Raw genomic sequence first — 22,089 nt, 5'->3', positions numbered from 1 at the left:
TCGCGAAGACTATAATAATTAAAATGGCCATTGCTCATATCAATCCATTGCCTTCACTTACAGAAGTTAAGAGCATACGGTCGTAGGAAAGAGCAAGTCAAGCGCCCACTCTCTGGGTTCTATGGCGCTAAACCCTCCCAATAGATCGGGGCAAGGGCAGTGGTGGATCTATTGCGGCTCGTCTACTCTTTTGCGCATACCGTTCATTGTGTAGGTGGTAATGAGCTGGCACGGGATGATTCGTCTTCTTTGTATCCGATGTCTAGATAGATACGAAGCTAGTTCTATCTGCCGTATTTTCCGCTTTACATTATGGGGGCCTTGAGTATTAGTGTGACATGATTAAATTCTGCAGGGTGCTAAGATATATATCGGTCATTGTTAAGGGTTGGGGCTGTTATATACCACCTTAGTCTATCGTAGACACCTTAGCAAGGTACATAGAGCCCTATAGTGGAATGATGATAGAATGATGGACCCTGAGCTCGCGTTTTTTTACATCGCTGGCCCACGGTGCCACCTCAGCGAACTTCAACCTTGGACCTCAAGCCTTGTACCCTTCCCGACATACCCGCAGCTTGACCGGGCCGACATTGTCCCGACCTTCCAGCTAGCCAAGACTGGAATCTTTCGCGTATTCGTTTATAATAAGGCTTACGATTGGCCAAAACTGTTGATGGCTCCACCGTTATCCATGGAGGCGGGGCCAATCGACCGTGGCGCTGGGAGTTCTATAAATGGACCAGGCAGGCAACCAGATATCAGAAATGCAGAATAAAACAATAGCTGCTCGTCTCATCAGGAGATTCTATCTCATAACATTTACACTCCGGCAAAATGCCCTTAACAATCCATCTCGACAACCACCGCCCCGAATACCATGGCAACGAAGATATCATCGGCCTGGTATCACTCACAACAACAACCCCATTCCCACTAAAGCAAGTCCTCATCACATTCAGCGGACACGCAAAGACAAAGATCCAAAAAGTTAAAGGCGTCGGCGCCCCAGCCTCAACCTACAGAAGCAACGTGACGCTCTTCGAGAAACAGAAGGTGCTTCTCCAGCTAGGAGGCGACGTCCTCGCACCCGGCTCATACGAATGGCCATTCCAATTCACATTTCCTACACATGAGCAAGGGGCGACGACGTGGGCGAAGCTAGAGCCTTATCGTGTCGACGACAACCATCCCCTTCCACCGACTTTTGCAATTGAGACCGGCGACGCGGCGAGGAAGTTGCATTGCGGAATTGAGTATAAACTCGAAGCGCAGGTCCAGAAACCGCAGGGCGGGCTCTTTGCGAGTAAAGTCCCACTGTATACAGAGGTCGTGAAACTGGATTTCCTCAACGCGTTGACGATCTCAAACACAATCGACCTTGACCCATATGCGACCGTCTACCGGCAAAACAAAGAGCAGCTCTGCAAAGTGCGCAGTAAACTGCTCTTACCGAATAACCGGGGCCGCAGCCTGAGCATGTCGGAGAAGCTGTCGTCGTGGTTCTCGAGCAGTCAGTTGCCGAGGTTTACGTACAAGGTCTCGTTCTCGTATCCGACGAGTTTGGTTCAGTTCGCGCCGTATCCGTGCCATCTCACCGTGGAGGCATTTATGGAGGACTCGAATGTTACAGAGATGCCGGAGGTCGTGATGCGGTCGGTCGCTGTCTCGATGACGAGTCGAACGAGTGCACGGGCTGTGCCGACACTGGTGGGTGCCATGTCGGCGGAAATAGATGACAAGATTGAGATTTTGAATCAGACGGCGTTGAGTATACCCGTGTCAGGGAAGATGGATCTGGGACAGGTGTTTGGACCGCTGGTTATGCGGAAGACGGATGTGTCGTTCAGCACATTTAATATTTGCCGATCATACCGGTTGAACGTGGCGGCGGTGTTTGAGTGCGCGGGGAAGCAAAATGAGTTTAAGATGGAGGATGTTCCGATTGAGGTTGTCGCTCGTGGAGTAGCTGGTGAGAGTGACCAGAAAGATGCGGTCTTCATGGAGAATGGCGTGGAAGATGAGTTACCACCAGTGTATACTCCTTCGGAGTCGACGTCTCCTGTCGAGGTTCCCGAGAAAGCATAGACTGTTCCCTGATTATCAGATAAACGATCACTAATCGATACCCCTGGAACGATTTTAATTCCGATAATGTTGCCCTCAAAGCCAATGAAAGACGAGTTGTGTATATCCCAAGATGTCAAGATCGCCGGTATATCTCGTGCAGAGTGGAGCTCGAGCGTTTCATGTTTTCACTCTCACACAGGCGCCCCACCGAGATCAAGATCTGATACAAATTAAGGGACCGTGGGCGTCTAGACGATCAGATATTCCGGGGTATCATTGGCGCGGTTTCAGAAATAACCGTCTTAGTGAGCTTCCAGCAAATGTGATTAATACGATTGCCAGTGCAATCGAACGGCGCCAGGGGTTGTCATTTCCACATTGCACGATATAATCTACGCGCTCCGCCATGGCTCTGCTGCTCTTGAACCTCCATCCCAAAGTAGTTGACCTACAGTCTTTCTTTTCATTTCCATTTACTGTCTTTACTGTTTCCACTGGGCGATAGCCGGTCTATTGCTTCCTTCTTTACACTCATTATTAACCCAAAATGCGCAGCACCCTCCTCCTCCTCGGCACCGCCGCCCTCTCCCACGCGCACACAGTCGCCTGGACAAAAGGCATGTACTGTTTCGGCGGCTCCGACCCCACAAGCGAGAACCTCAACACCAACGACGCAGTCAACCCCCTCTACGACCTCGAAAAAGAGGACTGGTGGTTCCAGCACGAGCGCGGCTGCGACGCCGCACCCCCAGCCGACGGCGACATCCTCTCCCTCCCCGCCGGTGGCTCCTTCACCGTCGAGCTCGCTCATAATCGCGCCATGACCAGTTTCTCGTACGAGGGCAAGTTCGCTTCTGACTGGCCGGATGGAGAGGACCACCCGGAGGATTGGGCGGGCCCGAACGGAGGTTGTATTGAGGATGATGGGGCGCTGCATACGCAGAATCAGAGTATGGCGGCGGGGACGGCGTGGGCGATTAGTTATGAGAGTGAGATGGCGGACGTGACGATGGAGAATCTGGTTGTCTTTTCAGTTTTGGAGCAGTATGTTGCCTCTTATTTCACCTTCGTCAATGCCGTATATGGGTATTTCGAACTGACTGTGGCTAGTACACCCTGGAAACGCTTCGCGACGTATGAGGTCCCGGCGGATCTGCCGGCTTGTCCTGAGGATGGCTGTACCTGTGCCTGGTTATGGGTGAGCGATGTTAATCCTCGAATACGGTGGGGTCCATATACTAACAAGAACATATAGGTCCCCAATGGCTGCGGACAGCCAAATATGTATGCTTCCTCTTTCGCTACACAATAATCAGGATGTTCGCTGACAATGCGATCTTAGTTATATGGCCGGATACAAGTGTAATGTCACCGATGCAACCTCAACAAAGCAGCTTGCTCCCGCCCAACCTCCAGTTCACTGTGAGGACGACGAGACCAAGTGCGTCTCCGGCGCGAAGCAAATGATTGCGTGGAACCGTAAGGCCCCCTCATCGATCTCGTTCATCTGGTTCAAAGGATCTGACCTTGTTTAGAGCGAACCGGTAACAACGTTGAGCCACCTACCGGAAAAACACCCATGTATAACGACGCCTGGGGTTACAAGAACGGTATGTATTTTGTCCTAGTCAGAGTCTCGGCCGAGCTGTACTGATTGTGGTTGAACAGGACCGCAGAATGATATCTTCGTCGAGACAGCCGAGGCGGAGACAACGTCCGTCCCCAGCAGTGCCCCGGTGCCCTCGTCTACAGAGCTTACCTCTACTTCTACTTCCTTCTCCGCGACCGAAACCACCTCTGCACCCACACCCTCATCGACAAAGAAGCCAGTCAAGTGCCGGGCCAAGAGACACTCCAGGCACTAGTTCAGCTCTCTTCACCATCAGCACCCATCAAAGTCAAAGCTAGAACATCATTCCATTCTCAAAGCCCTGTATTTATCCAAACATACAACCTGTTTTCCAAATTCTCTAATCCATCCTCCTCTGCACAATAACAACCGGCCCCGTATACTCCCTCCTCCCCTTCACCACATACATCGCCACACTAACAACCGCCACGCCCCCAAAAATCACCACACTCCAATTGAAGTTATCCGCTGTAACATGCCGATCACCAGGCCACAGCGACCAAAACAGCGCGAAACAACAGTAAGCCAGTCCAGCAATGTTAACCGGAAGTCCCCAAGACCCCATATCCCACCGCCGCGGCGGGAGGGTTTCCGGATGCCATATCTTGCGGTAGATCACGCATGAGATGGATATGATGTAGGTGTACATCAGCGCCGCGACGTTCAGGGAGATGATTGCGTGGAAGGCAGTTGAGGAGCCAATGTTGATTAGTGAGAGGAGGCAGCTAATCACGCAGGACAACGCGATGGCGTTAACGGGAATGCGTCGGCTCGGATCAACACGCGCAATCCAGTCGGCAAAGGGGAGCCCTCTGTCTCTTGCGAATGCGAATGTCTGCCTGCTCGTCGATGCGTTGAAGAATATATTGCTGAAGATCACTGGGATGAGGATTATGGATGTAAGACCGTTCACGCCGGCCGTAGAGACGGCGTTCTTGAAGACGTAGAGGAAGGGGAAGCCAGTTGGGTCGGAGAGGGCGTCTTCGACGGAAGGGATCGAGAAGAGGTATGCAATTAGCAGGATTATCGCCATTATGCCGTTGGTGAAGTAGCCCCAGGCGATGGCGAGGGGGACGTTGCGGCCGGCGTTGCTGACTTCTTCGGACATGTGTGCTGTTGCGTCAGAGCCTGTTGCGCTGTTAGTATTGGGATTCGATAGCTGTGAAAGGGTATGTACTCAAAGACCCATAAATCGCTGAAATCTGTCCGATCATCACACTCAGCGCCATATTGTTCCACCCGCCCTGATTTGACCATTCGGTGAACACGGCTTTGGCGGTTCGATGTGGTGCCATTGCCCAGAGGACAATGAGGATGACAGACCATGAGAGGACGTGGAATATCATGAGGAGGTTGTTGAGGACGGGCATTGCGTCTGCGGCGTATACGTTGAAGATGTAGATTATTAAAATCATTGCGAAGACGAAGAGCGTGCCGTGCCAGTCTTTCGGCTCGTAGTCGGGATCTCGTATGGTTATGAGGCCTTGGATGATGGTTCCGGTGAGAAAAGAGCCTGATGCGGAGCCGGCTTGCCAGGCGAGGACGGACATCCAACCTAGGAGAGAGAGAATGTTAGTGAGGGGACTATTCACACAAGAAGAGATTGGCGAACCTGTGATGTAGCTCAGGAACTTCTGGTACTTGGGTGATGAGAACTCTGATACCCAGTGATATTGTCCGCCTGATGTTGGTGCCCTAAGATAACCATCAGTTTTGCTTGCAACAACGTCGTGAGGGAGATTTACATTGAGGCCATCTCCGACAGCGAGGCAATGATGAACCCGAAGCCGACAAAAGTCCACACCATCGACCAGCACATCCCAGCAAGACCCCCATTTTCCAGTCCTTCAGTGTTCGATCTAGCGCATCACCACTGGGTCAGTGTTGGCGGGGTATTGGAATGTTCTAGGTGGTGACACACATCAAAACAAACTCCCAGGTCGCCTGCAAAACCGACGCGAAGCTCAACGCGGCAACAGGCCGTAGATTCCGCTGCCGAACGAAGAATTGTAAGCGCTGGATCAAAGCAGATAACATTTCCAAGAGAACACACCTTAAGCTCCTGAACCTTCCCCATACGATGCATGTCGCCGTCATCGAGTACAGTACCTGCCTGCGGAACGCCATCGTAATCCGTTGGACTCGGACGCCCATCCACATCCAGCGCACCAAAACGTGGTGCCTTGAGATTGACCTGCATGGCCGTCGGACGATAAAAACAACTCAATCGTGCAAAGGCAACGCGACCGAGCAGGCAAAAGAGAATAAAAGCAACTGGGCTCGTCAGCTGAGATTGGGACGCAAGGGGTGGAGATGGAGAGTTATGGAAGGGAATCTTCCGGAATACGACCCGATTCTTTGTCTCTGGGGTAGGGATCCATCATTGCAAACGCTCGATAGCTTGCTACAGGCTTCTAGGCTAGGCAAGTCTCTCCCAAATGGGGAGAGGAGTGATGCGTTGGATTGGGCAGATCAAGGATCAGATCTGCGCCAAGTAGGCTTGTGTTGCACAGCGCCCTCGTAGCTGCATTAGTCTGATTGCTCCGTCGCTCGAGCGTTTGAACGGTGAAAGACAAGACTGGTCGGAGATTTAGGATGGGTGGCAGTGCTTCCCCCCGAAGCTAGGGCTGGCGAGTGATTCACCATCAGACGGCTGATACCAAGAAACACGTTCTCGAGAAGCGGAGTACGAAGGGATGAGATCGAGATCAGGCCAATAGCACGAGCCTTTTCAGCACCGAGTACACCCTTGCGCCTGTGCAACCGTAAGCACAACTTTGCCATGTTACTGGCCCCTTGATAGGCGCAAGCCGGCGAGTATCCTGCGAGGCTGGAATGTGCGTCACACCTCCGGTTATTTTGCGACCGTCGACACATCTTCTGCTGAAGATTCACTCAGTGGCGGCATGATCCGCCAATATAAGAGACAACACGATCTCCTTGTTCCTTCAAAAGCCTCCTGTCAAGCCGGCTTATACGGATTGTGCTCGACATAGCCCCCTGTCCGGCATGGAGACACAAACAAAAGCAAGACGCAAGCACCTGCACTTATCCCCCGCTCAATAGACTTTAAATCCTGCGGCGACCCCAATGAAACCCGTCTGCCGGCTTATTAACTCTCCATCTTATGTCGACCTTGACCCCATTACCCGCGGGGGTAAGAGCCCCGCTGGCGACGGATAATGACGATGACCATAGTGGGTTGATTGTGGTGATTACTTCGTTTTATGTCGTCTTGATCTTGGCTTCGCTCTCGGCACGGGTGTTTTCCCTGTCCAGGAAACATTTCGTGCAGAAGGATGATTATGTATTCGCCGTGCTTGTGGTATGTGCCTGGCTAGAGTACCTTGCTCATAAACTCATAAGGAGTAGGTTATATCGATCGTCCAAGCGTCGGTCGTCCTCGCACAGGTTGACTTTGGTTGGGGAACACGATATGGACCGAGTACATCGCAGGCTGAAGATCGAATGCTCAAGGTATGTGGTCAGCAGAAATACTTTTGCTTCTTGGTTAAAAAGTCCTAGCTCGGATATGCAGCCGATATCCTGTCCGTCGTCGCCTTGGGGCTATCAAAAATCAGCACTTGCCTATTCTACCAAGCTCTATTCTCTCAGGTCCGCCGTCGATTGATACAAGGGATACTCGTCGCCTCGACAGTCTGGACACTGGTCTCCCTCTTCCTGCTAGCCGTCAGGTGTAATGACCATCCATGGTACGACATCAGCGATCGGTGTAGCGGCCTGGTATACATCAATGACCTCTTCATACTCAACCCTCACTAACAGGATCCAGCTCCCCCGATGGCAAGCAATCACAGCCTTTGACATCGTGACCGAAGTACTCCTCATCGTCTTCTCCGGCTACGCAATCCACAAAGTCCACATACCCGCTCGAAAGAAAGCCCTAGTCTTCCTGGCCCTAGGCTGTCGCGCTGCGTAAGTTCCCACCATTGACCGCCATTGTATGGCTAACAGGTACTCCTTCAGGTTAATCCCCCTCTCCGCCCTGCGCATCCACTACACCCACGCCCAACTGACCTCCCGCTACCCGATCCTCGACGGCGCATACGCAACAACCACAACAGAGATATACCTCTCCCTCAGCATCGTCTGCCAAGTAACCTCGTCCCTGAAGTTTATTATCGCCGTCTACGAAGACAAAGACGGGGTTTCGTATACGGATGGTTCGGCAAAGGGGACATTCAAGTCGAAGATACCTGTCTCGACGGATTCATCCAGTCACAAGCATCGCTCCGTGAGTGTTAGTGCTGGGGATCGGGTTCGGCTTGTAGATGCTGAGCGGGGAGAGGGCGTTGAGACTGGCACTGCGAGTGGAGGGTTGCAGATTCTGAGGTCGGTGTCTGTGCAGTGGAGTGTGAGGGATGAGGGCATTGAGCTTGATGAGCGTGATGTAGCGGGTACTAGGGTGTTTGAGTAGATATAACTCGCTAGGATATGATTTTATCCTTGTATACTGTCCAGTTATTGTATTAATGAAGCTGCAAACGATGATCTCATACCTACTGGCTGAGTCCACTCTCTGATCTGCACCATACGGAAAGATGTTGTCAAAGGCCGTTTAGTAAGCCGAACCTACGAAGATGGATCAAACTGACTGGTGTTTGCATAGAGTCCTCTGAGAGTGCTTGTTGCGAACACAGGTTCATTATGATTCCTGCGAAGTTATGGCATTCACGTTCTTTGAGCCCTTTGTCCTATCGTATCGAGATCCTCTTTGTCCTCGGTAGGGCTTGACATGGCATTGTATGCAGTTTACGAGGATGCTCGGAAATCAAGATTCCGTAAAGAGCCAAAGAGAGCGTCAGGGGCTGTAGATGGAGATATAAGACACACCGGGTGCATCTTAAGAGACATCTTATTACTTTCCATCTTGCCAAACAGATCCGAATACTGTAAGTAACGAGCAAGAAAAAGACTACTTACATTATGTCGGACTACCCACCTTACTCGATGGCGTCGAGCGACGAGAATGGTGATCAAGAAATGGACTCCGAGGCTCATCAGGGACAACCTGCCTCTGACCCGGCGTCATATGATGACTTCAACGACCAGCTCGTTCCAATGCAAGTACGTGAGAACGCGTATTCAACGCAGGAACGACTTGACGACGAAGATCCCTCAGTCATCAACCCCGAGCTCGCCGAACAACTAGAGATGGTTGTCGCAAATCCCCACGCTCTAAGAGACTTCGTTCGACGCGAGATCATGCATAAAAACAACCAGCCTGAGCGCGCAAGCATCATCATGAGCATCATAATGAGGGAGCTAGGCAGGCGCGGGCTATTCGACAGCTTCCAACTCTTCTACCCGCTCTGGTGCACGCAGGGCTTTCTCTGGGACCACCATCTAAAGACCCGACGCAGGCAATACCCACATGTCGAATTGACACGATTGGAAATGTACCGGTTTCCGGAATCGCTCCGCAAGGCCTTTAATCACTCATTCAGAAATGGCCATCTGGCGATTGCTGAACGCGTGGTCCAATGCTTTTTAAACCCCAGCTTTGGGCGCAACACCGACAGCATCGACCAGCAACCCAAGGGCTCGACTCGCGAGGTGTACTTGAAGACCGCCCTCAAGGCCGCTGTAAGGAAAGACTCATCGGAACTACCGGCGCTTATGGACGAAAGCCTTCCGATCGACACCCTTAAACAAGCGTTTGAAGTGGCTATGGAAAAACAGCATTGGGGATGGATGAAGCTCCTGGTTGATAACCTGGCGAGAGAGAAGCCCGAAGACGAGGAACGAACTGCTGAGAGACTGAATGTCCCCCAGAGCGACCCAAGGGTGAGGGAAGGCGTCTCCCGCTTGAGAGGATTGGCCCTGAAGGATTCCCTCGGTGATGCCCTAAAGACGCCGAGGGAGGAGGCAATCCCGATTCTGCTGCCCCCATTCATGAGATTCATTGCTGGTGATTCTAGATCGAGGCAGAATGACCTGGATGAGTTCCTGGATCCGGTCACCGACAATATGTACCATTTGATCCCGCGCGGAGAGTGCCTCGATCTTGTCAAAACCGGCAACATCCCGCCTGTCACAAAGGCCCGAATCCTCAGCCGTCTTCGCTATGACTACACCAGGCCTGCCGAGTACATACTCAAAACTGCCAATTGCCAGTTCCCGGTTGCGCGTGACATCCTGTGTCTGTGGTCAGAATACTTTGCTGACAAGGACCGCACGGGCTGGGGGAACGACCACGAGTCGTACCAACTGGACCCGGAGTTTAGCGCGGCGGTAGTTAGTGATGCTGTACGATTCATGTACCGTGGAGGTTGGCTCTCACTTGCTCTGGAACAGTCCAGCTATGATATATTGCGGGAGCATGTCGCGCAATCCATCAGGTTTGGTTCGAGATACAGGATGCAAGAACTGGTCGCGGATCTATACGGGATACAGGCCGAGCTTAACAGTATTGACCCTGATGCCCCGGATAGTGAGGAGGAGATTGATTTACTCGAAGACGAGCAGGAGACGGAGGGGTTAGTTTACGATGAACAAGGTGACTTGGATATGGAACAGCCAGAGTCGTTGATATGATTTGGGGTCTGACTGAATGCTCTACATATGTATTTGAGGTGTGATGGAGACTTGGCATGGTCTGTGGATATGATGAAAATTTCTTCTCTTCCTTGTAGTTTATGATAGGTGTATGTGTAGCCTTGCATTGCTACCTCCACTACAATATGTGTAGGGCATTAACATATCCATGAAGTAGGAGAGACCTGGAACTGATCATTGATTGCGAATCTATTCGCTATGCTATGTATTTGAGATTGGTAGCCTGCCTTAGTGGATTTGAGATAGGAACTGAACGCTTGATAAATTTCTTTTACACTGTTATTGCAGGCAGAGATGCCATACTACTAGGCTGGCTTCCTTTGGCTCATTTACAGTACAGTTGATCTACAGCCTAGACTCTCTCCTGTCTCTGTCCGGGGTAGATTGGCGTGTTGATCGTCGAATGTGTCTGATCATGTATGAAGCCTCAGTAGTAGTTGTTCCTTCATCATCATTCCGGTTACATGCACTGGCTCAACCATTTAACACAAATAGTCAGTTTCGGAGCCGAATCCTTTCATCAAATGCTATAGTCTCCATCTCGAGTCCTGTGTCAATGGTTTCAGGCGTGGGCCCAATCATTGACAAGGACTGAAAAGGGATTGTACTCTTGGTCGTGAAAGCCTTTGTGCTGTTAAAAGGACTCGATAACTGAAGGAACCTTCCATTTAGACATTAAATATATAAGATTGGATGCCAACGCCTCAATATCTAACAATTCAGCTTGATCCCAACATCCTATTCCACCATATTCTCCAATCCCAAGAGAACTTCCAGTCACTACAAGATATTACCACCATGCCGTCCCCTATACCGCGAAACCAATGGGGAAATGTGGACACTCGTGCAATGCGCAGCCGCGATTCTGACACGGAGCACTCTGACCCACCATCGAACGACTCCTACAACGACCAGCTCATCCCGATGCCGGAGTTTGAGGGAGCATATCCGTCAGGTAACGCAAGCAACGTCCTAGACTACATAGATTCCGAAGGCGAGGATGAGCCCAGTCCGGATGTCATTCCGCCTGGATTCCAGGAGAGACTGGAGGACGCGATTGCAGAACCAGATAGACTCGAAGTCCTTGCCAGAGACGCCACCCAGCTACGACACCAGCCCTACCGGTCCACAATCCTCATGTGCCACATTCTCGAAGAGATCATCAAGTACAACCTAGAAGATAGCTTCGAGATCTTCTTCCCCCTGTTTGTTCGTCAATGGTTCAAGTACGAAATGGTCCTTCAACGCCGTAGGAGGAACAGCAGCGAGGAGGAACCACTAACTGGCGCCGACATTTATAAATGCTCCAGAACGATTGCCAGAGGCTGCGAGAACGCCCTCCGCGATGAATACTATACTATTCTCAAAGCTCTACTTAGTGTGTGCATGGCGGATGGGTATGGATCATTCACTGACACAGGTGCGGCACTCTCGCGAGGCGAAACACAGAGAGACCTCATCGAGTTATTACTCCCGCAAGCAGTCAAGCACGACCCTTCGGTGGTCGAAAAGATGCTAGAGAGGAGCATCCATATTAAAGCTCTCAAGAAGGCGACACTCAGGGCAGTTGCCCTAAACAAACCCGAGTGGGTCAGACTGCTAGTAGACAACCTCAAGCGAGACAAGCCCGATGATGAGAAGAGAAAGGCAACCGAATTGAGCCTCGAGGTCCAGCACCCAAAGGTCAAAGAAGCGATCAACAAAGAAAAGGCGCAAGTGCTCCAGAACCCCTTCTTTATTGCATTCCGTGCCAACTGGAGTGAGATCGCTAACACGCTGTTCCCTGCCTATCTGAAGCTAGTGACGTCTTTCCGCTGGTCGCTGAGAGACCGTTTTGATGGCTACATCATGAACGTCCCGTGGGAAATGTATCTCAACGTTCCCCGAGCGGACTGCTTCGAGGCCCTGAAGACGGACAACCTCCCACGGACCATGATTCGTAGGATTCTCCGACGCCTGCGGCAGAAGGAGCCGGGGGTCTTTGTTGTCTGGCTCGAGCTTAAGACCGAGAAGAGGAAGTACAAGATTTCGCGCGATGTTCTGTGCTATCACTCTCGGTTCTTTGCCTCCTTGGGCGAGGCTGACTGGGGGGAAGACCCCCTGTTGTTCAAGATTCCTGAGGTATCCGAGCTGGTTATGGAAGACGTCATCCGTTTCCTCCACAGCGGCACCTTTGTACCATCGCCGCAGGCTATGATCCCTCTTGCTTCGCTGGAGGCCCAGCAGCAGCACATAGAGTCTGCGAGAAGGGTTGCTGTCCGTTACCAGATGCAGGAGCTGATCGACCAGATCAGCGAGGGTAATCTGGTGCAATGGCGTTGAGGGTTTCTTCTCGGGTCTCTGTTCAAAGTCAATAGCTAGGGCGTGTTAACCTTCTTCTCTCGCTTTTTTCTTTCTTTCTTTCTTTCGCGTTTGGTGGACAGGTTTCAATAGAGTGACTCAGGGCGAATCTATACTGCTTTCCAGAACTCCCTGCAAGGCGCCGACAATGATCTACTTAGGACAAGATGAAATACTTGATTCTATTTCTTTGCTTATGAGACATATAGAATAAAACAAGCCGTATGGTATAAGACTACGGCCTGCTGCGACCAACCTACTAAACCAATTGCCATGCCACTCCGACCAGCATTTTTCTACATGATAGTTATTCCATCAAGGAACTGGCGGCCGCTTCTACCTTGCACGATAGTTTGTTTCTATAGCCACAGGACATGTATATTTCATCATTCCAGGGGCCACTACATGGGCTTACTGACCTGGCCACATTCCCAGGAATGCTGGGTCGCTCTACTCAAACTAAATGATGAGGTCGTTGGAATACAACTAAACACCTTCGAGACTGCCTAAGGGAATATTGCCCTATAACACACTCTTCCAGTACTACTCAGAGGATACAGATTTGAAAGTGGGTGGTATACCACAATATACCAGTCATACCATTCAAAGCTCACGTAACTGTAGAGTGCCGCACCGAATACTCTGCGGGTACCAATAGGCTGCGTAGCGTCGCAAGCTCGCCATCGAAGTTGTGACGGCCCAGCTCGACCCGCTGCAATCAGGATATCTGTTGAAATGGAATGTCAGATAAGTTCTCTCTCCAAGGCTGCATGTGGGAGTCTGCGTACTTGAAAAGCTGGCACGAGACGGACCTATCGTCGTTCTGGATGATGCTAATGGATCTAAGATAACTGATGTGTTTTATTGTGAGCTTTACCGATTGCAGTGACAAGGAGGTAGGGTGCAGCTGGCAAGGACGTACCTGTCCAGAGGGCCGTTCATGCAGGTGGAGTCTAAAGGGACGTTGGCGGAGGCTCCATCCTGAGATGTCTCTTCGAATGTTGTTACCTGGGTGAAAGATTTTATTAGCTCCCAGAGATCATTCTGATGTGAGTTTGGCCCTTGAGCAGGGTTGGTGATGGCAATACCCGAGCATGGCGTAAAATGTGCGGCATAGCAACAGGATGAAGTGCGAGGCTGATCCCTGATAGAACTATAAAAAGAAAACGCATCTTTCGGAACATTGCTGGAGTTTGCTTGAGGAATGTCTGCAAAATTTTAAGAGTATCACAGGGGGCAAACGGGCTAGGTAGGCTGCTGAGGGCATTTAATAATGCGTTCGTCACGAGGCTGAACGATGCAGGGGTGGCCTTCCACGATGTCGGGACTGATTTGATTCGAAGCCTTGGTCCTTCTTCTCTTCTTTACATCCTTCGCACGAAGGGAGACAAGGCTAAGTAAGACGACGAGTTTCAAGGCAAGTTGAATTCTGTCATCCAGGGATGAGCCTATATACATATTCCTCGGGCTCTAATATGGAGTTTAGAGTACATCAAACCTACGGCACTCGTCTACTCGAATGCTTGGTCATGCTTTGGCTCATCCTTTGGATGGAAGAATGGGGTCTGAATCTCTATTAAACCACCGAGTGGGCTGACATTCAACCTGGTAGGAATGATATTGACCCACTGGGAAGGTGTAAGCATCATTGAGAATGGTTACACAAGGCTGCGTCCGGTATTTAACTATACAAGGTCACTAGTAGTTCTGTCTATAGGCGAGGGTAACCAATCGCAGGATGATACAGGGCCTTTCTTCAGAGGTGGTGCTAAACGTAAATAGATGATCCCTTATCAAGAGCAGAATCAGATTGAAGGCGATATCCTTACTAACAGGCTAGCAGCCGGATATGTCAATGCGTGCAAGGTCGTAAGGCCTCGCAGCGCTGCTATATTGCGCTCTGACGCGAACCCTGAGATCAGACTCGTCACACATTGACCCTGATGGTTCGCCGTCTCCTTAGAGTGGTTTAGCTAAGCTTACGTTTCTCTGTTTGCCTTTCTTCCTGTATTTCTTGCCTCTCTTAATAGTTGAGTTGGCGCACCTCTATATGTATCTTTCGCAAGTGAGAGTGAAAGCCTCGGAGTCGCTTTCAGGCTCCGGCACGTTTGAGGACACAGTACAATAGAGAAGCTTTCCCAGCGGGCCCCAGGCCGATCACAGTCGTTGGTCTGTTGCCGAGGCTGCGGATATAAGTGTTACTCGCCCAGTGCAATTACTGACAGGGACATGAAAATATCCAGATGTTGGCATCTCGAACGGTGCAGCTTGAGCGCTAGACATTCTCAACCAGACACCACTTTTAAAGTAAAGCTAACTACAGATTACCTATTAAGCCATATTCCCACAGTCAACACCTACAAGTCCAAATGATTCAGTCAATCTCAGCCACCCCTTGTATCAGCCACCCTGCAAACCTCCAAACCTCCCACGAATGCCCTCCCAACGACCCATACCAACCAACGAGCCGAGGTCTCCACATACTCCCTCGCGTTCCATCACACGATCCACCCTAAGACCTTTCAATACACCTGGGCAAATGTGCTCATTGCCCTGAGCCTGGCCCCGAATGTCCAGAGAATGAGAATGCCGAAGAAGCAAGCAAAGGTTAAACCCGCAAAAATTGTGCATCCCTTGTCGACGCCGAGGTTGTTGAAAAGCGGCTGCGAGAAGTGGATTGCTGCAGCGGCTAGCGCGCTGCGGAGGAATGCTTTGAATGGTCAGTCCATGAAGAGGACTCGAAGAAGGCTAGGAAAACTGCAGAAGAAAGAAAGGGAAAAAGAAAAGTAACAGATAAGGGGGGAAACACTCACACAGCTTCGGGCAGCTGACAGCTTTTTGTGTCTCAGGAGTGCTATCATTACCCGATGCCCTGACACTCGTATGTGAGAGAGCAGCGATTATGACCAGGCATTGGGGACCCGAGCGAGGCTCAATGCTCTATCTGCAGACGGATGTCCAGACCGTCTCAAACCTCCTCCGAGCAGCTCCTGGCAATCTTGAAATCGTTTGTTACAATGGGCCCAACAAACACGTTGTTGTCGGTTCCAGAAAGGATGTGGATGCTCTGGAGAGGATCCTCGTGGAGAACCCGACATTCGATGAATCGGGACCCATTCGCAGCAAAAGACTCGAGGTAACGCACGGGTTTCATTCTCGTTGACGGAGCCCTTGTTGCCCCATCTCACAGTGATTTTGAGGTTACTGGAATGAGGCAAGCCCCGGGTTCACATTGAATTGTGCTCGGGGACCGCTGAGACTCCTGATGTTCGCTTGCCTGGGACTCACACTAGGGGGTCGGTTTCCTTCCAGAAGGCCATAGAGAGGATAGAGGACAGATTTCCCAAGAGCACGTTCCTTGAGGTCAAGCGGGGATCGTCTGTCATTCAGCTTGTTAAAGGCTATCTGAAAGAACCCCGAAGGCATCTGCTCTTGTCACCTCAACTTACAGCGGTCAATACTCTCGACTCACTGGTTGATACTACAGTATATCTGTGAAAGGCAGGCTATCCAACACAATTCTGTCCGTCTCCCACCGTACCAGTTCGAAAAGTCCCGACACTGGCTGGGCTTTGCTGGCAGCCGAGGTGGGAGCGAGATTGTACCCCCCTCACCCGCTGCCACCCCCGATGCTAGTCTCCAGCAGCTTATAACGTTCCTGCATTACAACGATGAGAAGAGGCTAAATGGCGTTTTCCGCATCCGGCATCAAAGCGATCGGTTCAAGACCATGCTTCGCGGCCACGTTATGGCTGGCCAGTCCTTGGCACCCGCCTCCCTATACTTCGAAGTCGTTGCTCGCGCTGCGCTGTTCATGCAAGGCGACACGACCGCTACCACCTTTGTAATGGTGGTCCAAGACCTGGCCATGAATTCTTTAATTGGCATCGATTCTGCAGAGGATATAATTCTCACTCTGACGCGCACGCATGACAGTCAGCCTTCGTGGTCGTTTTCCATCACCACTCAGCTCCCGCCAACCTCCGCTGGCCGCACCAGTGCTCCGTTGGAAATGTCCACTGGGAATTTGTCTCTGCAGGGGCGCAATGGCAGCAAAGCGGACCGGCTATTCTGGCGTTTCGATACACTGACCGGGAGCCGCCGCTGCGAAGAGATCTTAACTCACCCGGACTCCGGGACCATGGAAGGTAAACATATCTATCGAGCGTTCAACCACATCGTGCACTACGCGGAGAACTTCCGTGGAATTAAGAAAATCGCATGCCTGGGCCTGGAGGCTGCCGGTCGAGTATGCATCTCCGTACAGCCTGGTGATCCCATTGACCAACGGCTATGCGACACGCCCATGACGGATAGCTTTATGCAATTCGCTGGATCTTTAGTAAATTATTTCAACAACGACAATATCTCTAACAGTGTTTCCATAGATCACCAACTACGGAGTCGTGGGTGCCTGGGAGCCTCTATCTGACCCACGCATACGCACCGACCCCCGGTGTCGCATAGTCTTGCACATAAACTGGAAAGCCCAAACTCTCCCGATCATCCTAAGCGGTCTTCCAAGCAAGCGTCTAAGCGAAGGCTGGCATGTTCAAGATTGGCATGCCTTGCCCCAGCCGTCTTTGAACGAGATTATTCGAGTCAGCCCGCGCGCCCAGGTTGATCGAGGCAACTATCACACGCCGACATTCTTGATTCATGGAACCAACGATGATCTGATCCCTTGGAAGCAGTTGCAGAGAACCTATGAAGCCCTTCTGCGTTCGGGGGTCGAGGCGAAGATGGTGCTTGTCGAGGGTGCTCCTCACATTTGTGATCTTAGTGTGAACCCGGACTCTGAAGGATGGAAAGCTGCTGTTGAGGGGTATGGATTTCTCTTGCGATATGTCTGACAGATGTGGGAGCTGGTGTCCCGTCAGCAGTAGTGGTGGATATACGGGTGTTTGGTATAGCTTGATTCTAGAGGATCCAGTAAATCATACAGTCTTTCTTTCAGATACATTCCTGGACCTCCTTCACAAGTCCCATCAGCCTCTCCGCAACATCAATTGCGAACTGCTCATCATTAACATCCTCCCTCTTGGACACAATCCGAACCCTCGTGTCTTTCAACCCTTCCTTCAACGCCTCAAAAAGCGCCTTGTCCACCTCTCTATCTTCAAAAGCACCACCAGCTTTACTCATGATACTAATCCCTCCCTCAGGAAACCAAACCTCGACCATCCGTTCCTCCTTCGCAAACCTTTTGATCTTTTCGACAATAAACTCGGCAATCCTCACCCCCTCTGCCTTTTCCGTCCTCATCAGCGTCACGCTCGGGTTATGCACCTCCAACCGCCTCCCTTTGTATTTCTCTGGAACACTCTCTCTAGCCCCAAAATTGACCATATCCGTCGCACCCAGGGAGATGATGTTCGGAATTCCGCGTTTCAGCGTCGCTTCAAGCCTGTCCGCTGCACAAGCCATATTCCCTCCGGCAATGTAGTCCGCGATCTCGGTAGTCGTAATATCAAGGATCGCATCAAGATGATTCTCCGACACAAGACGCTCCATCGCTTTGCCGCCGTGACCTGTTGCGTGAAAGACATACACTTCCACACTATACTTCTCCTCTAGGTGCCGGCGAATAGCGTCGACGCAGGGTGTTGTAACGCCGAACATGGTTATCCCAACCCTCGTTTTCCTATTTTTTCCCTCTTCGTCACGCCCTGGAGAGCTTTGTCTTGCTGCAATCCGTCTCTCGTACACGTTCGCCATGCCCCAGATCGCCCCCGCGGCATTCCCCAACACCTCCTTCAGCAACTCATTCGTCCCCGCGATGTCAACAACAGAGTACATAAGCGTGATATCACACTCAGCAACCAGGGAGCTCGTGTCGCCCGAGGCAATCGTGCTGACAATCAACTTGGGCAATCCGATCGGGGCGGCATTCCGCATGACTGCAGAAATCAGACTCGTCCCTCCACTTCCTCCTGTGCCGATGATTCCGTGGATAGGGCTTGAGTCCGAGGTTGTACTTAGTCGATCGGTAACGCATCTTGTTACGCATGTCGTAAGGAACCCGATTACCTCGCCGCGGGAGGTGTTTGAGAGGTTCGGGAGTGGGCCGTCGGCAGGGGCGTATTTTGCGACGAGGTCTTTGTGGGAGATTGTGATTGCATCGTGTTGAGTGTTTTCTCGACCGCAGTCGATGAGGGTTATTTGGAGCGGGGTGGAGAATTGTTTTGCTTGCGCTTGGAGTTGTTCGTAAACGTAGAGGGTCTCGGCGAGTTTTGTGTCCAAAGTGCCGAGGAGGAGAATGTGCGGCATGATTTCGGGTCCAGGTAGAATGAGCTGAGCTGTGGGCTTTTGAGCTGCTGATGAGAGTTGGACGGTGTTTTTGTTGTGGTTGGAGTTCCCCGCAGCTGAAGCTGGATCGATATGCATGATGATTTCATTCTTCTTGCTGCTGGCGGGGTGCCGCTCTATGCTTCACCCTTGTTCTTGAAGTTGTCCCAATATATAGATATACCGGTAGGATCGAGTCACAGAGTATCTGGATGCTTCTAACGAGACGAACAAATGACTACATCTGCTCTAAGCAACAAACATCACGCCGGCGGTCGATCCCCTGGCTCGTAGCCCGAATTTTCGGTTCAAGGCTCTATCTCAAAGACTACAATTCTGGACATAGATAACCAGATCTACATGGATTCGGGGATCTGACTTTATAGTCGATCTCCCCATGAAGTAGAGAGCGTGTAAAGCCGGCCAAGCCACCCTGTCCAGCACTCCTCCCCACCTTAAAAGCGGCACCACACAATTACGTAGGTAGACCACAACACCAAAAGCCCCAGACTTTCTTTCCGTCGCGCCAAACGAGCCACCGTGCGCCTTTTACCTTGTCTGCAAGAAAGAAACACCTACCATGTCACCTCCAAGTTCCCGCCCGGAGATCCTCAAAAACCTCCGCGACCAAATCGCCAATGGCAAGCCCATCGTTGGTGCGGGCGCCGGTATGTACCCCTCACCACAACGACCAAAACGACCAAAATATCCCTCTCGTGGGGAACCACAATGGTAAATAATACTCTAACAGCAACCCAGGAACCGGTCTCTCTGCCAAATCCACCGAGTCAGGGGACGCAGACCTAATAATCATCTACAACAGCGGCCGCTTCCGCATGGCCGGTCGCGGCTCCCTAGCCGGGCTCATGCCCTACAGCAACGCCAACGACGTAGTCATCAGCATGGCCTCTGAGGTCCTGCCTATCGTCCAGAAAACGCCTGTCCTCGCGGGCGTCTGCGGGACGGATCCCTTCCGCGACATCCCGCGGTTCCTAGCACAGTTAAAGGACATGGGGTTCGCGGGGGTGCAGAATTTCCCGACCGTCGGGCTAATCGATGGTGTGTTTCGGGAGAATCTCGAGGAGACGGGGATGGGGTTTGGGCTTGAGGTTGAGATGGTGCGGGCTGCGAGTGGGTTGGGGTTGCTCACGGCGCCGTATGTTTTTGATGCAAGCCAGGCGCGGGATATGGCGGGGGCGGGGGCGGATATTCTGGTTGCGCATATGGGGCTTACGACGTCCGGGACGATTGGGGCGAAGACGGGGAAGAGTTTGGAGGAGTGTGTGAAGCTTATTCAGGAGATTCGGGATGCGGCTGTGGAGGTTCGTGAGGATGTGATTGTGCTGTGTCACGGGGGGCCGATTGCTGGGCCGGAGGATGCGAGGTTTGTGCTTGCGAGGGTGAGGGGGTTGCATGGCTTTTTTGGCGCAAGTTCGATGGAAAGGGTTCCTGTTGAGACGGCAATTAGGGATGTTACGAGGGAGTTCAAGGGGATTCCATTGGGGGAGCAGTAGAGGAGTGATTCTTGTCAGTGCTCAATGTCAGTCTGGATCCATTCATTGGAGCTGAGGCTTGGGGTCGGAGAATATGCCATGTGGCACAGAGTGTACAGAGTATTGAATCTGAGAATAGGCAGCAGAAATCCAAGGGCGCTGATCTGATCGCAGTGAAGGTAGAAATCTTCATGAAAGCGTATTCGGAATGCAATACGCCGACAATCGACAGTTCTTCAACAGCAAGGCCGCTAAGAATAAAGTGGCCCCAGGATGCCCAACCCAACCGAGCGGGCCATAAGGCGACTCCAGCAGAAAACAAGCGATTGGCGATTAGTGATCACTAGCGCACGATATAGCCTATTGGTCTATATTTTAAGTCTTCTTGGCCAGTGTAAGCGGCTTCCCAAGTTCCCCTACACTGGTTGAGCTGGGGCTGAGTCTGCCAGTCTGGCCGAGAGCTGAAGCTGACACCCCGCTTATTGCTTATGGGGGGTCATCGCATCGCATTGCGATCGAATCTGACTGAGATTTCTTTTCAGTCTTCATCTCTCACTACTACACTCAGCCACCACGATGCTGCGACGAAAAGAAACCTATACCGTCACCACGCCGATCCCCACCAACGTCCCCCGCGACCTCGCCCTCGACATCCTCCACAGTCACGGCGAAATCATCACCCTCAACCCCCTCGTCCTTTCACACAACCCGATAAAAGCCCCGCGCGACGCCCCAGCCGACGAATACTACTCAACATGGTACGAAATCAGCGAGCGCGTGCAGTACATCCCCGGAATGGGTCGCTTCGGCTCCGGCAAAATTAGCTTCAGGGGATGTTTCCACGACGAGCCGTGGGGGATCGTAACGCATACGTATGCGCCCATGGGCGTTGATGTGCGCGCGGTCTATCGCATCGTCGGAAGCCAATCGGGTGAACCACCCGATCCGAATGCGGGGATTCATCCGAGCGACGTGAGCGTTCCGCATCAGGGACTGTATCTATATCAGGAGGTGGTGATTGAGTGTAACAAGGCGATGATTTCGTTTGTCAAGGGCCAGATGAAGAGCTCGACAAAGGTGTTAGTTGATCGCTTTATCAAGAAGGCGGAGCTGTTGGATAAAGGCGTGCTACAAGGGGCTGTGGATGAGGATGGAAGGCTTAGAACGTTCAATCCTGCCGATCGAACCAGCACGTATGGGACTGAGGCCGTTGGTCCTGTTGGGCCGGGACCGGCTTCACCTGGGCTCAGGAGGTTTTCGTATCAGGTTCCCAGGTCGCCGTCGCAGATGTCCCGGTCGGAGTCGGTTTCTTCGTCGCAGTCGCAGTCGCAGCCGCAGAGCCAGCATCAGCATCAGCATCAGTTTCAGCCGTATCAGCCACAGCAGTATCAGCCTTACCATCGACAAGACCAGGCTGGTGGGAAGACGTTTGCTGCAGAGCTACCGGCGGATACCTACCATCCGTTGCGTGGTGCTGGTGATAACGTGCAGAAAGTATTCCCTGCTGAGTTGCCGGCGATGCAGGAGATTCCTGAGGAGAGTAATGAGCCACGGAAATATGCTTATGAGAAGATTTGATAGTGAAACTTATACCCTTTCCTTTCGTTGTACATATTGCAGTTCTGCGTTGACGATATCGAGTTAAATTGATAGGTAAATGATCGCCGATCTGAGCTATTTTAAGAGCTT

The 22,089-nt window shown here is 51.7% G+C and overlaps 11 protein-coding genes across 11 annotated transcripts; 8 read left to right on the top strand and 3 right to left on the bottom strand.

The window, feature by feature from the left end:
• Window positions 1-783: 783 nt before the first annotated feature.
• On the top strand, window positions 784-2,353 carry BJY04DRAFT_41472 (uncharacterized protein). The gene has a single exon (XM_073720332.1). It carries the CDS (start codon window positions 838-840, stop codon window positions 2,086-2,088), a length of 1,251 nt encoding a protein of 416 aa, XP_073572276.1. The 5' UTR covers window positions 784-837; the 3' UTR covers window positions 2,089-2,353.
• BJY04DRAFT_41473 (lignocellulolytic auxiliary activity family 14 protein) lies at window positions 2,354-3,988 on the top strand. The gene is made up of 6 exons (XM_073720333.1): window positions 2,354-3,114; window positions 3,181-3,268; window positions 3,326-3,354; window positions 3,413-3,549; window positions 3,606-3,680; window positions 3,739-3,988. Exons 1-6 carry the CDS (start codon window positions 2,618-2,620, stop codon window positions 3,933-3,935), a joined length of 1,023 nt encoding a protein of 340 aa, XP_073572275.1. The 5' UTR covers window positions 2,354-2,617; the 3' UTR covers window positions 3,936-3,988.
• Window positions 3,989-4,009: 21 nt separating this feature from the next.
• BJY04DRAFT_41467 (putative GABA permease) lies at window positions 4,010-6,007 on the bottom strand. Its single transcript, XM_073720331.1, has 6 exons — window positions 5,754-6,007; window positions 5,622-5,692; window positions 5,446-5,559; window positions 5,313-5,395; window positions 4,878-5,255; window positions 4,010-4,828 (listed from the first exon to the last, which is right to left on the bottom strand). The coding sequence occupies exons 1-6, from the start codon at window positions 5,898-5,900 to the stop codon at window positions 4,041-4,043; spliced, it is 1,581 nt and encodes a 526-aa protein (XP_073572274.1). The 5' UTR covers window positions 5,901-6,007; the 3' UTR covers window positions 4,010-4,040.
• Window positions 6,008-6,517: 510 nt separating this feature from the next.
• BJY04DRAFT_41449 (uncharacterized protein) lies at window positions 6,518-8,225 on the top strand. Its single transcript, XM_073720330.1, has 5 exons — window positions 6,518-7,025; window positions 7,073-7,177; window positions 7,226-7,444; window positions 7,494-7,636; window positions 7,688-8,225. The coding sequence occupies exons 1-5, from the start codon at window positions 6,828-6,830 to the stop codon at window positions 8,136-8,138; spliced, it is 1,116 nt and encodes a 371-aa protein (XP_073572273.1). The 5' UTR covers window positions 6,518-6,827; the 3' UTR covers window positions 8,139-8,225.
• A 422-nt stretch (window positions 8,226-8,647) lies between these two features.
• On the top strand, window positions 8,648-10,258 carry BJY04DRAFT_217368 (BTB/POZ domain-containing protein; the record flags this gene model as incomplete). The annotated part of the gene is made up of 1 exon (XM_073716015.1): window positions 8,648-10,258. One exon carries the CDS (start codon window positions 8,648-8,650, stop codon window positions 10,256-10,258), a length of 1,611 nt encoding a protein of 536 aa, XP_073572272.1.
• An 819-nt stretch (window positions 10,259-11,077) lies between these two features.
• BJY04DRAFT_217367 (BTB/POZ domain-containing protein) lies at window positions 11,078-12,601 on the top strand (the record flags this gene model as incomplete). Its single annotated transcript, XM_073716014.1, has 1 exon — window positions 11,078-12,601. The coding sequence occupies one exon, from the start codon at window positions 11,078-11,080 to the stop codon at window positions 12,599-12,601; it is 1,524 nt and encodes a 507-aa protein (XP_073572271.1).
• Window positions 12,602-13,922: 1,321 nt separating this feature from the next.
• On the bottom strand, window positions 13,923-14,265 carry BJY04DRAFT_187108 (uncharacterized protein; the record flags this gene model as incomplete). Its single annotated transcript, XM_073710993.1, has 1 exon — window positions 13,923-14,265. A coding segment is annotated over exon 1 (155 nt), but the record flags the coding sequence as incomplete, so codon positions are not given.
• A 1,256-nt stretch (window positions 14,266-15,521) lies between these two features.
• BJY04DRAFT_217366 (uncharacterized protein) lies at window positions 15,522-17,472 on the top strand (the record flags this gene model as incomplete). Its single annotated transcript, XM_073716013.1, has 3 exons — window positions 15,522-15,755; window positions 16,107-16,961; window positions 17,008-17,472. The coding sequence occupies 3 exons, from the start codon at window positions 15,522-15,524 to the stop codon at window positions 17,470-17,472; spliced, it is 1,554 nt and encodes a 517-aa protein (XP_073572269.1).
• Window positions 17,473-17,572: 100 nt separating this feature from the next.
• Window positions 17,573-19,006, bottom strand: BJY04DRAFT_187107 (Tm-1-like ATP-binding domain-containing protein; the record flags this gene model as incomplete). The annotated part of the gene is made up of 1 exon (XM_073710992.1): window positions 17,573-19,006. The coding sequence occupies one exon, from the start codon at window positions 19,004-19,006 to the stop codon at window positions 17,573-17,575; it is 1,434 nt and encodes a 477-aa protein (XP_073572268.1).
• A 341-nt stretch (window positions 19,007-19,347) lies between these two features.
• Window positions 19,348-20,638, top strand: BJY04DRAFT_187106 (TIM-barrel enzyme family protein). Its single transcript, XM_073710991.1, has 2 exons — window positions 19,348-19,575; window positions 19,667-20,638. Exons 1-2 carry the CDS (start codon window positions 19,488-19,490, stop codon window positions 20,419-20,421), a joined length of 843 nt encoding a protein of 280 aa, XP_073572267.1. The 5' UTR covers window positions 19,348-19,487; the 3' UTR covers window positions 20,422-20,638.
• Window positions 20,639-20,707: 69 nt separating this feature from the next.
• On the top strand, window positions 20,708-22,037 carry BJY04DRAFT_187104 (uncharacterized protein). The gene has a single exon (XM_073710990.1). It carries the CDS (start codon window positions 20,977-20,979, stop codon window positions 21,976-21,978), a length of 1,002 nt encoding a protein of 333 aa, XP_073572266.1. The 5' UTR covers window positions 20,708-20,976; the 3' UTR covers window positions 21,979-22,037.
• The last annotated feature ends 52 nt before the right edge of the window (window positions 22,038-22,089 follow it).

This window comes from Aspergillus karnatakaensis (assembly GCF_047715665.1).
Source record: "Aspergillus karnatakaensis strain CBS 102800 unplaced genomic scaffold BJY04scaffold_19, whole genome shotgun sequence".
Classification (NCBI taxonomy): domain Eukaryota; kingdom Fungi; phylum Ascomycota; class Eurotiomycetes; order Eurotiales; family Aspergillaceae; genus Aspergillus; species Aspergillus karnatakaensis.
The sequence above is the reverse complement of the archived record's forward strand: the minus strand, read 5'-3'. Positions and strand labels throughout refer to the sequence as shown.